Source organism: Chenopodium quinoa, unplaced genomic scaffold, assembly GCF_001683475.1.
Source record: "Chenopodium quinoa cultivar QQ74 unplaced genomic scaffold, ASM168347v1, whole genome shotgun sequence".
NCBI lineage: Eukaryota > Viridiplantae > Streptophyta > Magnoliopsida > Caryophyllales > Amaranthaceae > Chenopodium > Chenopodium quinoa.
In genome coordinates this window covers 3,583,055-3,600,411 of record NW_018743850.1, presented here as the reverse complement: position 1 = coordinate 3,600,411, position 17,357 = coordinate 3,583,055, and the positions used below count along the sequence as shown (strand labels likewise).

Genomic DNA, 17,357 nt, shown 5'->3' with positions numbered 1-17,357 from the left:
TGAGGGAAGCCAAGCTGCAACAACTGGGAAACTTAAATGACATCCGCATTCACTTAACTCACACACCCGTATGACGATCTCATAGGAGACGGACTAAGAAACTTTAACCATATTTTATGATTTCTATAAAAGAAAATACATTACTCCGTATTACGTAAATCCTTGCTCGATTTATTTCAACGTGCTTTGTTAAAATTATCAACTATTCATAAATTAACTTTATATAAACGAAGAGACCATGGAAAAAGCTCATAGAACAAAAAAAGAATTAGGAATACTCTCCACCCAAGAACTCGGACGCTTGCCAACAGCCCTAAAATTGAAAGAAATGGCTATAGAAATCAAGATATACTGAAATAACTAAAATTGAAAACAAATGGCTATAGAAATCAAGAAATAATGAAATTACAAAAAATAAACACACTTTCTTAAGTCTTGTTTTTACTGAATTTTTTTTTCCAAAAAGAGATAACTGAAAGTAATGAGAACTAAATGAAGTTCACCAAACACTGAAATTATTGGAAAAAAAGAGTTTACCAAATAGCAGCAAAAGCAACAGCTCATAAACATGAGCTGATTTCCTTTCTGATACTGATGCGATGGAGATCTAAAGCACGAGAACAGACATTCCTGAAAGGCTCATTCAATGGTTAAAGACCTGAGGTTGGGGAGTGAGCGCACAACGAAGTTCACAGTACATCCCACACCAGACTCAGAAGGGAATCTCACTGCAATTGAATTAGGCACATGAAAGGAGAATCACCCTTTACATTATATGATGACCACAAGTATACATTACTTCAGCACGAGGACAAACATTCTCAAACCGCTTGAGCATCCTGGAAACCTGGGTCTTTTTCATATCAGGCCATCCGGCAATGCTTAAAGACCTGAGGTTTGGGGAGTGAGCGCAAAGAAATTCAATGAAGTTCACGGTACATCCCATGCCAGTTTCATACGGACATGTCACTGCAATAGAATCGAGTGCAGGAAAGGAGACTAGTCCTTTATTTTCCTTTAAGAATTGCGTGATTAGCCTTAGACCTTTGGCTGCATCAATCTGGAGCATAGAAGATGAAAAATTACATCAGATATACTAATAAAAGAAACTAGTACTGTAATAGGATGGAATTGAAGAGGAAAGTGACTTACGACAAATTGGAACTTTTTGATGTTTGGACAGGATCTTAGCAGAGAAAGACAAACCCTGAACGCTCCAATATTCTCACAGTTTACATCAGAAAGGGACAAAAACGATAGAGTATTGTTCCTCCACGGGAAATTTTCAAATGCACTATCAGCAGCCAAGATCTAAGCAGGGAAAAAAAAAAATCATAATCAGCAGCCAAGAGCTAATAAAGGACCCGTTAAAGTAGACTTAAGAACCAACACATACTATAAAAAGTGAACACCTTTTATACTTCAAAATAATTCAATAAGAGAACGAACATAGAAATACCTCGATAAAAGCTCCACATAAAACCAAATTTTGCAGGACAACCAGTCTAGAAAAGCAATGAATAACACTCCGCCAGTTGTAATTCATAACTCGACGTATAGGATTATCCAATATACAAACAGAATTCAAATGTGCAGGATCTCCAATAAAAATGTCCTCCATTCCTATATCTATTTGTAACTCAAACAGTCTTGGAGAATAAATTTTCAAATGCATTAACTCACTTATTTCCAACACCACCAATTTCTCCAGGAGAGGGCAAGCAAGAATTAAGTGGTGAAGATCATCATCACTAATTGAAACGGTTCTGAGAGAGAGTTCATGAAGAAAGCTAAATCTTCTAAAAGAAGATGGAATCTTTAAGGCACACATTTGCAGGTTCAAACTCTGAAGCTTCTTGAACAAAAAAAGATATGAAGGTACCACAAACATATTATAGTCAAGCTCTTCAAGTGACATTATCTCGACATCTTGTCTAGAAAGATTTAGTATCCACTGATATAAATCAGGATAATGTGCACTACAATGTGTTTTCAAGACAAATGTCTTGATTGCACCATCGTGGTTAAGCAAATATCTGTTGACAATATTTGCAACCTTATCCCATCGAAGATATATAATACTAAACACAGTAGGAAGATAATCAGCATCAAGGACAAATTTGGATAAGGAAAGCCATTTGTAACACATGTTCTGACAGCATCCTTTAGTGACAACTTCCCTAGAATAATGTCTAGGACTTCCCACGGAAGACTACTTATCCTATCCACATTCACCTCAGACATATTCTCTTCCCCTAAACCCAATAGATAACTCGCGTCTTCCATGTTCTTGCTCACTGTATACATTAATTCAGGCAACAAAAATTAGTCAATCTTCTATATTAGTCAGCAATATATAATCAAAACTCTCTTTTTATAATCACAGGAAAATGAATTACTAAACTGAAAAGATGATTCAATACTACAAATTGATTTTTTGTAAAGACTCTAAATGAGAAGGTGAAGCATAGAAAAGGAAATAGTCTGATCACAAAGGCGATTATGATGTTAAGCAATAGTTCCTATTTAGATAAAGAAAGTAAAAGGACAATTTTTAGGAGCCTATTAAATTCATTCCGAGATTTATTTACGTTCAGTAATGATGCAGAACCTTTGGGACCAGATTACTCTAATATGACTTCTGTCAATTTAAAGAGGCAAGTTACCAGGATGACAGAGCTACACAGATTATGCAAACCAACAAGTAATTATAACATAGTAATAAACACAAAAGCCAACATATTTACATGGAAACCAAGAACCAGGAGAAAATCACTACAATGTTGCACTAGGACATTGATGATGAGTAGATGGTGATTACATAGCTCACAGAACTTTTCAATTTCTCAAGAGTGATTATCAATGGTCTATGACTTTCTTCTCTTCTCTCACTTAAACTAGAATCAGAAATAACATCCTATAAAGCCTAGGTCTACAGGACTTTAATCAGGTAATGACTGCTAACCCTAGCTGACAAGGAAGTGAGATCATAAAGACGCAACCTGCAGGGCCCCTCAGAGCAGCCCACATGGGACTCGGCGCACAAGCAGCATGGGGATACATGCCACCATTTAGCACTGAGGTGTCAAGCTCCATACTTTTCTTTGCTTTCTGGCCTTGACGCATGACAGTGCCATGCGACTCATGTTCCCCACAAAATACACCCATGAGCCTTCTTTTGGCCACAAACATTCCCTTTGACCTTCCTAGATCCTAAACCACTGGCTCCATTTTTCCGCGGCCAACAGAAATGGCACATAAATTCTTCTTAACAGCAATCTCGATCTTGTGGAGTATTTTTAATACTTATTAAAGCTAATATCATGTTTAACCCTATTTGAAGAGCTCATACTGGAATTTTAGATTGTATAACAAGAGCATCTGTTGACAGTCAACAGTGATCGTCTATAAAGAGATTAACATGGTGCAAGAAAACCCAACACTTATCCTATCTTTCACAAAATTATAGAATCTAGATGTAAAAAAGATGCAAAATCTAACTTAGAAATCAGAACATGCATATCTGTAATACACATTACATTTGCCTACATATTTGCAAATAAACAGCATAATGCGGTAGATTATTACTAAGAACCTTTCTTTAGAATAAGATCTGAGGTCAAAATAACTTCAAGTGTTCATATCTCATAATCATAACCAGAGAAATAAAAAAAAGATTCAGCAAATTAAATAATCAGAATTCAAGTCACAGGGAAACACTCAAAAAAGGAGAAAGCTTTGAAAATAGGACAATATTAGTCAGATACCAACCTTTGTGTTGATGTAACAAACTGTTAAATTCAGGCCAAATCCCAATTCAAAACTATAACACGCACACTACCACCACCAACAACAACAATAACAACACCACCAAAAAACAACAAAAATAAAGGAAAATATTTTAACTAGTTAAAAACAGGCAATATATATAAAATAAAATAAAATAAAATAAATAAATAAAAATCGATGACTTCTTGAGCATCATTTATACGTCTTATTAGGTGGTAGAAAATAAAATGCATCAACACATACATAAATAAGTAATCATACAAGAGTCCACAGTAAATATGTAAATTCAACAAGAGAAAGAGAATTATATCATGAAAGAGATACCAAGTTACAGTCTTTGTTAATACTATCACCACCAGCGTCAAGTATGCCTATGCCCGAGAGGGATGAATGTTTACAGGTTAATCTTCATTTAGAAGTATGCTAAAGAGAGATGAAAAATTATAGGCTAATTTAATAGTTATGCCAGAGAAGTATGAAAGCTTACAGGCTAATTTGTGTCAAAAAGTGTGCTAGAGAGAGAGAGATGAAAATTTGTAGACTAATCACTAGAGATTACAAGAGAGGTTTTCATGAGACTGTGACCACATAATATTATAATAAAATAACCAGATTTGGGAAATAATCAGAGTAGCATCTTTATAAGAAGGGAAATATAATCCCATTTCCTTTTCAAAAGATTTTCTAGGATAACACATGCCATTAAGCATTCTGCCCAATAATATAATCACCAAAGTAAAATAATTAGATGAAAACGGTATATAATTTTGTTTGTATTTGACACAAATGCTTTATTGGACCACTCACTTTTGAGTCCTAAACTGGAGCCATAGACTGTACTTCATGCTCATATTGGGAGGGAAATGATGAATAAAGAGAGTAAAAAGTACTCCCTCCGTCCCATAACTATGTCACGTTGGACTTTTCTTCACTAGTCATATATTAACTTTGACCATAGTTTATTAATAACATATTTAAAATATAAATTTAAACATTAGCATTTAACATAATATGTTTAAATAGGTATTTTATAAAGTTTCATAATATCAACTTTTTTACATTTTTTTTTACTCATACAATCATTCTTAATTTTGTCATGTGCTGACTTAATTCACTAAATTCCCAGGCATGCGGTCCACTATTCCACAACACCAATTAGTATCCTAATCAGGACTCCCCTTAAATTTACTAGTCATGTGCGATTTTGTTAGATTCGCCTAGAAATATACTTTCATAATATCAACTTTTTTATTTTTCATTTTTACTACAACACAACGTAAGATATTTGCTCCTTTGGTTTCTAAATAATTAACACATTTGACTTTAACTTTGACCATCTTTTTTTTACTATTATATAAAACAAAATGTTAATAAGTTGTTGGATTTATTATTAAAGTGTATATAACTGAAATATCAAGTTTTTATTAATATTTTATTTTAGTTGATAGGAAAAATGCCATGTTGGCTACCTGAATGGTGTAAATCTATCACAGGGTTACTAGTAGATTAAGAGTGGACCGCGAATCATCATAAAAAAAACAACAAAAAAGCAGCAAGAACAGGGTAAGTAAATACCATTCCAGTGATTGGAAATGTGCAGTTATTGTCAATTTAACTTCTGAACGAGCAAAGAAGCATCAGTCAAGCAATCTTTTGTCCAAAATCTCCTGGAAATATCCATTTCTACCTAAACAGCAAACCTAAAACATTGCACATCAATAGTTAGAGGCATTGGACAGTCAAGCCAATATTATTACATAATAAATGTGTAATAAGAAAAACTTACAGCACAAAGAATGCTTCCAATTTTTGGAAGCTTAAAAGAAGATAGAAAAAACTCATGGTGCCTTTGAAATGCCAAATTTATCCCAGTAAATTATTCTTTAAACTTTAAAATTCAATAATCAGCTACAGCATTATTTAGTACAAAAATTAACAGCAAACATATGGATCCTTAGGACAACACAATTGACAATTAGCAACAAAAGGAAATTAAAGAGAACAAAGTCGAATTAAAAGATATTTAATAGAGCCTATAGCCGCTTCAGTCCCTTGATTAGATAAGAGCCACTTAAGTATCAGTTTTCTGTAGTATATATCAAACACTGATTCAAATTTCAAACAAAAGACATGATAAACATTGGAAAAATATGAGTTGTAAGCTAGGGCTCCCTTCTTAAAAGGTCATTGATTACCACTACGATTGTTCTATTAAGTTGGTTTAACTTTCCATTGCAATCCGGTCTTTACTGTTTAATTAAACCTCTCTTGCCCATTCACGACAACGCTTTTTTTTTTTTTTTTGATTTTTCTATGTAGCCCAATTGCAACAATATCTTTCCTATTTTTTCTTACACAAAATCCACTTACGACAGTTTCTTTCCTACCACTCTCTCTTCCATTTTTCTGAAACATGCCCCACTTGTTACACTATCTCTCCTACATTGCTTGGTTTCTGTTGTTACAGATACCCCTAAAACTTTAAGATTGGAGGTAGTACACATTATAAGAAAAATACTAGCATGTATTCTAGTATTCGCAATCAAGACCATCATCATATATAGCTTATGTTATGATATCTATTCGCAAGTACAATAATGCAAAGCCTAAGTTCTGCCTCAAACAATAATCATGAGCAAACAAAGAAAAGGCTTATACAATCGTTCTTCATTTACACAAAAGAATCGCCTCGTAAAAACAAAATCCAAGCAAACAATAATGCTTAAATGTGGTCTAGAATCTAGTAAGATAAGAAAAACCACTACAATTATTCTCCAATTCAAGGAAATTAGTAGCAATAACTACATTCTAATCACACTCATTACACAATTCTTATTAATAGCTGAAACAATAACTCATCATATATATATAGAGAGAGAGAGATTCAAAGAAACAACAAGAAAAGGAAAGAGAGAAAAAAAAAATATTACTCTAATCTACAAACAAAACCCATGTCAAAGTCAAGTAATAATACAAAAAATTAAATCTATAATAATTTGAAAACCCAATTGCAATAAAAGGGAATACAATCATAGAATAATAACAGTGATTTCTAATTTCAGTGGAGATAAACAGAAATAACCTAAAGTTACTAATTTTATCAAGTATATAAAAGATTGTAATGAAGAACAAACACAGAAATGCTACCATTTAAACTGATAACCGGCGTAGTATGTAACCGGAGAATAGCTTGCCTCTGTGAGCAGTGACAATAAGTGAAGGTGAACATAAGCACAACAGCAGAAAAGCACCTACCTTTCCATGGCAACAGCCTAATGTCCCGTTTTGTTATTTGTTACTTCCTCCGTTTTTTTAATTGCATCACTTTAGTTTTCACATACTCCTAAACAATTTTTAGAATAGAGAGAGGTAGAGAGAGAGAGAGAGAGAGAGAGAGAGAGAGAGAGAGAGAGAGAGAGAGAGAGAGAGAGAGAGAGAGAGAGGGCTCATGTGATAAAAGAGATATAGAGAAAAATTATTATATAAAAGGAAAGTGATGCAAATAAAAAACAAAAGTCTCACAACTCTCACAAGATACCATTGATTTATGTAAGAGTATGGAAATATACACCGTATATGGAAAAACATATTTGTGAGAAGTTCTACATTATTTTATCAAGCAAAACATCTATACTTTACATCGCATATAAGGTCGTTTGGGAAAGACAATTTAACAATTTGTTGTAGCTGTAAAGATTATCTGATCCATTTGACTGTATTCAACAAATTAATTTTTTTTGCGATCAGCATGATTTTTCGCTAATGAAACAATTTCACAGCAATTTCAAAAAAAAAAAAAAAGACATCCTCTCTAGAAGAGGTGTCTTTCGAAGAAGAAAAGATACTCCTAAAGGAAAAATTAAGTCACCTGTGAATCGTGATGCAGTCAGACAAATTAGAGAATTTTGACCATATTTGAGAGTTTTGTAAAAAAAATAAAAAAATACATATGATTTATCTAAATGGCTTAGATTAAACTATCAATTTTTCATAATTTTCATTAATATAAACTACGAGACTATGAAAAAGCTATTGAGTAGAACAAAAAAGAGTTAGGAATACTCTCCACTCAAGAACTCAGCCCCTTGACAACAACCATAAACTTGAAAAAGAAATGGATATACAAGAAGAAATCACAAATACTTAGATTACTGAAATTTAAAACATTTAATTCAGTCTTGTTTTTACTAAAAAATACAAAAAGGAATAACTAATAAAAGTTCACCCAGATGCAAGTTATTGAAAATCAGACTTTTTCTTACTACCAAGCAGCAGCAAAAGAAACAGCTTATAAACATGAGCTAGTATCCTTTCCGATACTGATACGATGGAGATCCCAGAATGGTCAAATCCCTATCACAGGTGCATAGAACTAAAGCGCAAGAACAGACTTCCAGAAAGACTCCTTTAATGCTTAAGGATGGGGAGTGAGTGCAAAATGAAGTTCACAATAGTACAATACACCAGAGTCAGAAGGAAATGTCACTGCAATAGAATAGGGCACATGAAAGGAGAATTGCCCTTACACTCTATTATAACCACTAGTAAATTTAATTAAAGCACAAGGACAAACCTTCTTGAACCGCTTGAGCATTTTGGAAACCTAGGCCTTTTTCATCACAGGCCATCCTACAATGCGTAAAGACCTGAGGTTTGGGGAGTGAGCGCAAAGATATTCAATGAAGTTCACATTACATCCCATGCCAGTAGAAAAAGGACACATCACTGCAATAGAATCAAGTGCAGGAAAGGAGACTCGTCCTTTATATTCCTTTAAGAATTTTTTGATCAGCCTCGGACCTTCGGCTGGACCAAAATGGAGCATTGAAGATGAAAAGTTACACCAGATATACCTCCAAAGATACTAGTAATAGGATGGAAATTGAAAAGGAAAGTGACTTACTAAAAATTTTAACTTTTTAATGTTTGGGCAGGATCTTAGCAGAGGAAGACAAACCCTGAACGTTCCAAGATTCTTACAGTTTAGACAGGTAAGGCATAGACGCGATAGAGTATTGTTACTCCACGGGAAATTTTCAAATGCACAATCAGCAGCCAAGATCTAAGAAAAAAAAAATTTAAATGCATAATCAGCAGCCAAGAGCTAAGAAATGATCTGTTAGAGTAGAGAGAGAAAAGACAACTAGTCACCTACACTACACATACTATAAAAAGTGAACACCTTTTATACATCAACAAAACTCAGTAAGTGAACGAAATTCAATACATCAACATAAAATTACCTCGATAAAAGATCCACATAAATCCAATTTTCGCAGGACAACCATACTAGAAAAGCAACGAATAACACTCCGCCAGTTGTAATTAATAATTTGAGGCACAGAATACTCAATTATATGAACTGAAACCAAACGTGTTGGATTGCCAATAACAACGTCCTCCATTCCCAAGTCTATTTGTAACTCAAACAGTCTTGGAGAATTGATGTTCAAATGCTTTAACTCATTTATACGAAACAAAGCTAATTTCTCGAGGAGAGGGCAGGCAAGAATCAAGTGGTGAAGATCATCATCACTAATTGAAACGTTTCTGAGAGAGAGTTCACGAAGAAAGCTAAATCTTCTAAAAGAAGATGGAATCTTTATGGCACAAATTTCGAGATTCAAACTCTGTAGCTGCTTGAACAAAAAAAGATACGAAGGCACCACAAAGAATAGATAGCCAACCTCTTCAAGTGACATAATCTCGACATCTAGTTTGGAAAGATATTGTATCCACTGATATAACTCAGGATAATGAGCACTACAGTATGTTCTCAAGACAAATGTCCTGATTTCACCATCGTGGTGAAGGCGATGGTGAAAGTGATGGTGAAGCAAATATCTGTTGATGATATTCGAAACAACAACCCATTGAAGAATTTTAAAACGAAACATACCAGCAATAGAACGAGAATCAAGGAAAAATTTGGATAAGGAAAGCCATTTATATCGCCATTCCGTAGCCAAAACACTTGTTCTGATAGCATCCTTTAGTGACAATTTCCCAAGAATAATGTCTAGGACATTCCACGGAAGACTACTTATCCTATCCACAGTCACCTCAGACATATTCTGTTCCCCTAAACCTGATTGATAACTCACGCCTTCCATGTTCTTGCTCACTGAATTCATTAATTTAGGCAACAAAAAATTAGTCAGTGTTCTATATTAGTTAGCAATCTATAATCATAATACTGTTTCAATAATCACAGGATAATGAATAAGTAAATCAAAAAGATGAATCAATGCTACAAATTGAATTTTTGTAAAAACTCTACATGAGAAGGTGAATCATAGAAAAGGAAATAGTTTGATCACAAAGAAATACTCGGAGTATGCTGTTAAATAATAGTTTCCAAGTAATTAAATAAGGGAAAGGACAATCTTTAGGAACCTATTGAATTCATTCCAAGAAATTCATATTCAATAATGATGCAGAACCTTTAGGACTAGAGAACTTTAATATGACTTCTGTCAATCTAAAGAGGAAGGTTACCAGGATGTCAGTGCTACACTGATTATGCAAACCAACAAGCAAAATAACACAGAAATAACAAAAAAAGCCAACAGATTTAGATGGAAACCAAGAACCAGGAGAAAATTACAACAATGTTACACTAGGACTTTGATGATGAGTACCTGGTGATTACAAAGCTCACAGAACTTTTATTATCTCTCAAGAGTGATTATCTATGGTCTATGGATTTCTCCTCTTCTCTCACTTAAACTAGATCGGAAATAACATCCTATAAAGCTTAGATCTACCGGACTTTAATCAGGTAAGAGGTAACGACTACTAGATTAGCACACTTAATGGGAGAAACCCTGACTGACAAGGAAGTGAGATCAAAGACGCAACCTGCATGGCCCCTAAGAACAGCCCACATGGTACTCGCCTACTCGGTGTACAAGTAGCATAGAGATGCATGGCACCAATTGACACAGAGGTGTCAAGCTCCAAACTACTCTCCTTTTCTTTCGGCCTTGATGCATGACAGTGCCACTCATGTCCCTACAAAATACACCCATGAGTGTTCTTTTGACCACAAATATTCCCTTGATCTTCCTACTCGGCTACTCCTGAACCCCTGGCTCCACAGTCCTGCACCCAACAGAAATGGGACAGAAATTCTCCTTAACAGCAATCTAGATCTCGAGGAAAACTTAATTAGAGCTAATATCATATTTTAACCCTATTTGAAGAGCTCAGCCTGGAAGTTTAAATTGTAAAAGAAGAGCATCTGTTGACGGTCAACAGTGATTGCTTAATTACTTAAGAGACTAACATGACACATGAAAACCCAAAACATATCCTATTGTTCACAAAATTATAGAATCCAGATGTAAAAAGAAGCAAAATCTAACTTAGAAATCCGAACATGCATATCTGTGATACACGTTACATGTGCCTACAGTATTTGCAAATAAGAAGCATAACAAGGTAGATTATTACAAAAAATATTTCTTTAGTATAAGATCTGAGTCCAAAATAACTTAAATGTTCGTATCTCATAATCATAACCAGAGAAATAAAAATAGATTCAGCAAATTAAATAATCAGAATCCAAGTCACAAAGAAAAAAGAGGAAAGCTTTAAAAAAGGACAATATTAGTCAGATTAACAACCTTTGTGTTCATGTAACAAAATGTTTAAATCAGACCAAACCCCAATTCAAAACTATAACACAGAAAAAAGATAATTTTGAACATTTTAACTAGTGAAAGAAAGATTATAGACTAACAACAGGTACTATCAGAAGAAGAAGAAAAAAATTGATGACTTTCTGAGCATCATTATTTTACGTTTTATTAGGTGTAAATAAAAAAAAAAAAAAAAATGCACCAACACATACATAAATAACAATTCATACAAGAATCCACAATCAAATATGTTAAGAAAAAAAAAAAAATCAACAAGAGTAAGGGAATTATATCATGATAAAGATATACCAAGTGACAGTCTTTGTCAGTACTATCACGACCAAAAACTGCGTCAAGTATGCCCGAGAGAGATGAATGTTAAAAAGGTTATTCTTCAATGATAAGTATGCTTAACAGAGATGAAAGTTTATAGGCTAATTTGTGTCGATAATTATGCCAGAGAAGGATGAAAGTTTACAAGCTAATTTGTGTCAAGAACTATGCTAGAGTGAGATGAAAATTTATAGGCTAATCAATAGACATTATAAGAGATGTTTTAATGAAATTGTGTCCACATAATAAAATTATAAAAAATAATCAGATTAGGAAAAAAATCATACCTTCATGAGGAAATAATCTCATTTCCTTTTTTAAAGATTTTCCAAGATACACATGCCTTAAACATTCCCCACCCAAAAAAAAAAGATAAATAAATAATCACTAAAGTAAATGAATTAGATGAATATCGGTATATTATGTTGTTATTATTTAGACACAAAAGCTTCATTGGATCACTTACTTTCGAGTCCTAAAGTGGAGTTATAAACTGCTTTCCATGCTCAAATTAAAAAGGAAGTGAATAATGAAGAGGGTAGAGAATAAGATAAAAATTAAAAATGCTCCACCTAGAAGGCAAACATTTCAGACAGTTATCATTGGAGAATTTCTCAGATAGGGTTTCTGTCTGTAGTCTAAATTGTAATTTGGTATAGATTCTCCCATTTTATCAGTTCGACACTTGACAAGAATTAAATTTTGAATTTCTGATTGTATTATGTTTGTCATTCTGTTCACCACGAAAGGAAAAGTAAATCTCCTGTTCACTCAGTGTCAGAACATGTCATGCCGAAATGATGACACGTCGACGCAATACTCGGGTAAATGTTAAAATGAATATGGGAAACTCTTGCTATAAACTACTATAAGGAAGATGTTATAAGAAAAAGATAGAATGAATTGGGGTAAATCTCGCTATGAGCTATAAAAAAAAAAACTGTATATTCCAAAAGGTTAGAATAAAAACACGGATAGTACAATCCCATCCTCTCCCTAACAGAAAATTATCAATTGTATTAGACAGTGTGGCAATAATGGCATGCATTATAAACCATGCCATCTATATTTTGGCTTGTAAGATGGTGGCTACCTGACTGGTGTAAACCTATCATAGGGTTTCCCTATAGATTGAGAGTGGACCTTAGCACCCGAATTAACAATTAACTATAATAAATGATTGATTAGGTACAGAGGCATCACATAATGATATATGATGATTTAAGAAAAAAAAAAAAAACAGTAGCAAGAACAGGATAAGTAAATACCATTCCAATGATTGAAAATGTGCAGCCATTGTCAATTTAACTTCTGGACAAGTAAAGAAGCAACAGTCAGGCAATCTCCCATCCAAAATCTGCTGGAAACATCCATTTCTACCTAAACAGCACACCTAAAACATTGCAAATCAGTAGTTAAAGGCATTTGACATTCATGCCACTGTATTACATGATAAATGTGTAATAAGAAAAACTCACCAAAACAAACAAAGATTGGAGAATCAATGTGTTAGCCCAGGGCTCCCCTCTTCAAAGGTCATATAATAACTTGCTTCAGGAAGCCCGTTCACGGTAATGCTTTTTTTCTACATACCCTTACAACAGTATCTTTCCTATTCTTACACAAACTCCACTTACAGCAGTCTCTTTCCTAATACCCTTACTTCCATTTTTTTCTGAAACATGCCCCAGTTGCTACAACACTCCTTGGTTCCTGTTGTTACAGTAACCCCTAACAACTTAAAGGATTGGAGGTAGTATAATTACTTGCATGTATTTACAATCAAGAGCATCATCATATATAGCTTGTGTTATGGACAAATATCTATCTTCAAGTATGAGCCTTTGTCTCTCACAAGTAAATAATATCGTGCTTCTTGGGTGAGTAAGTCCAATAATTGAATAGATTCTCCGTCTTTCAATTTCAAAAAAAAAAAAAAAAAACACCATCAAATTACAAAGACTATTGTCTCAACTCACCAATGATCTCTGGGAAACCAAAACACAACAAAAAAAAAAAAACTCTATAAAAATTGCCAAACCCGAGATTATTGGCCATTAAACTCACTTTTCATAGTACGGATCCAAAAACAGCTGTAGCTTTAAGGAGTGCCAGTGCTATGTGAAGTACCAAATTCATAAAGTGAAATACGTAGTATCTAAATTTTTGCACCAAACCAGATCTTCAAGCAACAACAATGCAAAGTCTAAAGTTCTGCCTCAAACAAAAATGAGCAATGAAAGGTTAAAAAAAAAAACTACAAGTGACTGATAATGCAAAGTCTACAGTCTGCCTCAAACAAAAATCATGAGCAAACAAAGAAAAGGCTGAGATAATCATCTTCATTTACACCAACGAATCGCCTTGTAAACACCAAATCCAGACAAACAACAATGCTCAAATGTGGTCTGGAATCTAGTAATAAGATAAGAAAAGCCACTATATTTATTCTCCAATTCAAGGAAATTCGTAGCAATATATTACATATTAGTTACATTCACTCATTACATAATTCTTACTAATAGCTAAAACCCATCATCAATAACTCATCATAATATCATATACTCCGTACTATATAGAAATTCAAGGAAACAACAAGAATAGAAAAGAAAAAAACCATATAACTTTACTTTACAAACAAAACCCATGTCAAATTTAAGAAATTACACAAAAAATTAAATCTATAACAATTTCAAAAACCCAATTGCAAGAAAAAAAGGGAGAAAAAATTCAAAAAATGTAACAGTAATTTTTAAACTCAGTCAAGATGAACAAAAAAAATCCCTAAAGTTGCTAATTTTTTCAAGAAATACAAAAGAGTATAATGGAGAAGAGAGAGATAGAAAGCTACCGTTGATATAGAGAAGCGGCGTAGTATGTCACCGAAGAATAGCTTGGCTCGGTGAACGGTGACAATAAGTGAGCACAGCAGCAGAACAACACCCACCTCTTCCATTACAATTTACAACAGCCTTTTTTTTTTTTTTTTTTTTTTAGAATTAATTTATTTTACGGTTTTTTCCTGAAATGTCACTGAGTAATTGCAAAATTCACCAAATGCCATCCGACTTTTCAAAATTCACCAAATGCCTTTTTTTTTTTTTAGAATTAATTTATTTTCGTTAGTTGACCGTCAATGTCCGTTAGTTGACCGTTAGATGTCCCCACCACTTGCCACGTGTCACCTTCTGATTGGTCTGTTTTTTAAAAAAAATATTAATTAAAAAAATAACAAAAATAAAAATTAAAAACTTTTAAAAATAGTAAAAAAAAAAATTATAAATTACAAAAAAATTAAAAAAAAAAAAAGAAATTAAGAGGTGGCAGCCACCACCTCCTCCCTGACTGCCCACCCCAAAACCCTAGCCACCACAACCCCTGCCGCCGGGGCTAGCACCGGAAGGCGCGCTGGCCTCTGGCGACCCCTCCCCTTCCTCTCCCCTACCCCGTCGCGACCCCCTAACCCGCAAAACCCCACCCCTCTTCCTCCACCACCCCGAAACCCCACCCCCTTCTTTTCCGTCTCCGATTTCCGGCACCCCAAAACCCCACCTTCCTTCTTTTCCCTCTCCGATTTCCGGCACCTCAAAACCCATCCCCTTCCCCAACAACTTCGTGATTGGTGCGAGATTGGTGGAGGAGTTTGTGGCCATTGATGCGAATGGTGCGAGATTGGTGGAGGAGATCTCGGCGGCGGTTTTTAGGGTCAAGGCTGGTTATGTGGGTGGTTTTGGGGGTCGGTGGTGGATCAGGTGAGGTGCTAAAGGGCCGGCCGGCCGATTTTTGTTGGTTACGAAGGTGGCCGGCCATCTTCCGGCAATATAAGGGAAGGGGCAGGGTTTCGGGGTGGTGGCTGGGGTGGTTCAATGGTTTCTGTTTTTTTTTTTTATTTTTTTTTTTTTTGGTTTTTTTTTGTTTTTTAATTTTTTTTTTTAAAAACGGACCAATAAAAAAGTGATACGTGGCAAATGGTGGGGTCCACTAACGGTGAACTAACAGTTGTCAGTCATTAATGGCACTCGGTGAATTTTGTTAAAACTCGGTGGCATTTGGTGAATTTTGAAAAGTCGAATGACATTTGGTGAATTTTGCAATTGCTTAGTGGCATTTCATGAAATAACCGTTTATTTTATGGAAGATTGAAAGTCATAAAAATGGAGTAAAAACGTAAAAAATACTTGGAGATTCGTGTGGCCAGAGTTACTAGGTAAGGGGTTACTCGAGTTACTCCTGACCGAGTAACCCCTCAAGTAATCCTTGGCCGAGTTACTCCTGATCGAGCCCATCAAGTAACCCCTGATCGAACGCATCGAGTAACCCCTGACCGAACCCCTCAAGTAACTCCTAACTGAGTAACTCGAGTAATCCCTGACCGAGTAACCCCGACCACATTGTGTGGCCAGCCACATATAAAAATTTGTGAAATATACCTTCTCCATTTTTATTTACTCGACTAACATTTCTAAAATGAAAATGTCATATTACCCGACCCATATTATATTTGGTAAACTTTCGCTAAACAAATTCGCTAAAATACCGTCGTAAGTGCATGTAGGGACTACTTTTAAGGATAATAATGTAAATCATGTGCACCAAATGCAATTTACCTCTCCTATCCTTAAATATTGTGAAACGCTAAACATCGCCCACAAATTACCATATAAAGCCCACAAATATGTTATGATTTGACCATTATGCCCTTTTGCTAAAATTGAGATAATCTCGGTGTAAAAAATGTGGAGCCGTATTGGCTCGTCGGGGGAGACCGGATGGCAGGCCGGAGATGCGGGGGACGCCGGAGGTACGTCGTCGTCGACGGAAAACGAGGTAAGTGACCGCTGAAATTCACGGTTTACCGTCGTAGTGGCTACGGCGCCTAGGGTGGACGCCCAAACCGTAGCCTAGACGTCCAAGCCGGACGCCAGAACCACCAGAGTGGCGTCCAGGCTAGACGCCCAGACCACCAGAGTGGCGTCCAGCCCAGACGCCCAGACCACCAGACTGGCGTCCTGGGCAGACGCCACTCCACTGGGTGAGGCGGCCCTGCCAGGCGCCAGTCCAGTGGGTGTGGCAGCCCTGGCAGACGCCACCTTTAATAATTAAATTTTATTTTTTCCTTTTTGATTTTGTTGTTGTTTTTTATTTAATTTTTTTGTGAAAATAAAAAATCGAAAATGATTTTTTAAAAAAATTCGAAATGGGTTTTTTGTAAATTAAATTTGAAAATTCGAAATAGGTTTTTTTAAAATTAAATTTGAAAATTCGAAATGGTATATTTTTAAATTTAGTTTGAAAATTCGAATTGGGTTTTTATAAAAATTAAGTTTGATTATATATAATTATGTTTTTTTTTGTGTTAATTATGTGGAAATATAGAAATTAAATGTATTATCCGTTAAATGTATTTATTGTAATATATAATTGATGCAGGAATATGGTGGAGACGGAAATGATTACAGTGAGATATTTGGACATGATGGTCCATTCGAAGAAGCTCAACAGGCGATTGATTGGGCAAAACAGGTTGCAATTGCAGCTGGATTTTGCTTGGTAGTAGCAACTCATAAATCTCAACGGGATGGTAGAATGGAT

General features: G+C 34.9%; 1 protein-coding gene across 9 annotated transcripts; it reads right to left on the bottom strand.

Moving 5' to 3' along the window:
- Positions 1–25: 25 nt before the first annotated feature.
- Positions 26–14,779, bottom strand: LOC110685983 (F-box/FBD/LRR-repeat protein At1g13570-like). Of its 9 annotated transcripts, XM_021862552.1 has the most exons (8): positions 13,244–14,776; positions 13,034–13,158; positions 8,693–8,851; positions 8,363–8,595; positions 5,365–5,489; positions 1,460–2,297; positions 1,153–1,311; positions 26–1,060 (listed from the first exon to the last, which is right to left on the bottom strand). In XM_021862552.1, the coding sequence occupies exons 6-8, from the start codon at positions 2,147–2,149 to the stop codon at positions 767–769; spliced, it is 1,143 nt and encodes a 380-aa protein (XP_021718244.1). In that variant the 5' UTR covers positions 2,150–2,297; positions 5,365–5,489; positions 8,363–8,595; positions 8,693–8,851; positions 13,034–13,158; positions 13,244–14,776; the 3' UTR covers positions 26–766. The 9 variants fall into 9 exon arrangements, with proteins under 9 accessions (XP_021718244.1, XP_021718238.1, XP_021718239.1 ...); XM_021862546.1 differs by lacking the exons at positions 1,460–2,297; positions 5,365–5,489; positions 8,363–8,595; positions 8,693–8,851 and adding exons at positions 9,033–9,913; positions 10,651–10,893 and having other exon boundaries at positions 13,244–13,679; positions 13,833–14,779; XM_021862547.1 differs by lacking the exons at positions 1,460–2,297; positions 5,365–5,489; positions 8,363–8,595; positions 8,693–8,851 and adding exons at positions 9,033–9,913; positions 10,651–10,893 and having other exon boundaries at positions 13,244–13,979; positions 14,617–14,779.
- Between the last annotated feature and the right edge of the window lie 2,578 nt (positions 14,780–17,357).

What these genes read in the sequence shown, in the direction of transcription:
- LOC110685983 (XM_021862545.1), bottom strand. Translation starts at nt 10,678, where the DNA reads ATGTGGGCTGTTCTTAGGGGCCATGCAG. An exon ending in TGTTCTTAGGGGCCATGCAG is followed by an intron (nt 9,914 to 10,650) that starts GTTGCGTCTTTG and finishes TAATGAATTCAG; the next exon opens with TGAGCAAGAACATGGAAGGC. An exon ending in TCAAAAAGTTCCAATTTGTC is followed by an intron (nt 1,061 to 1,152) that starts GTAAGTCACTTT and finishes TCTATGCTCCAG; the next exon opens with ATTGATGCAGCCAAAGGTCT.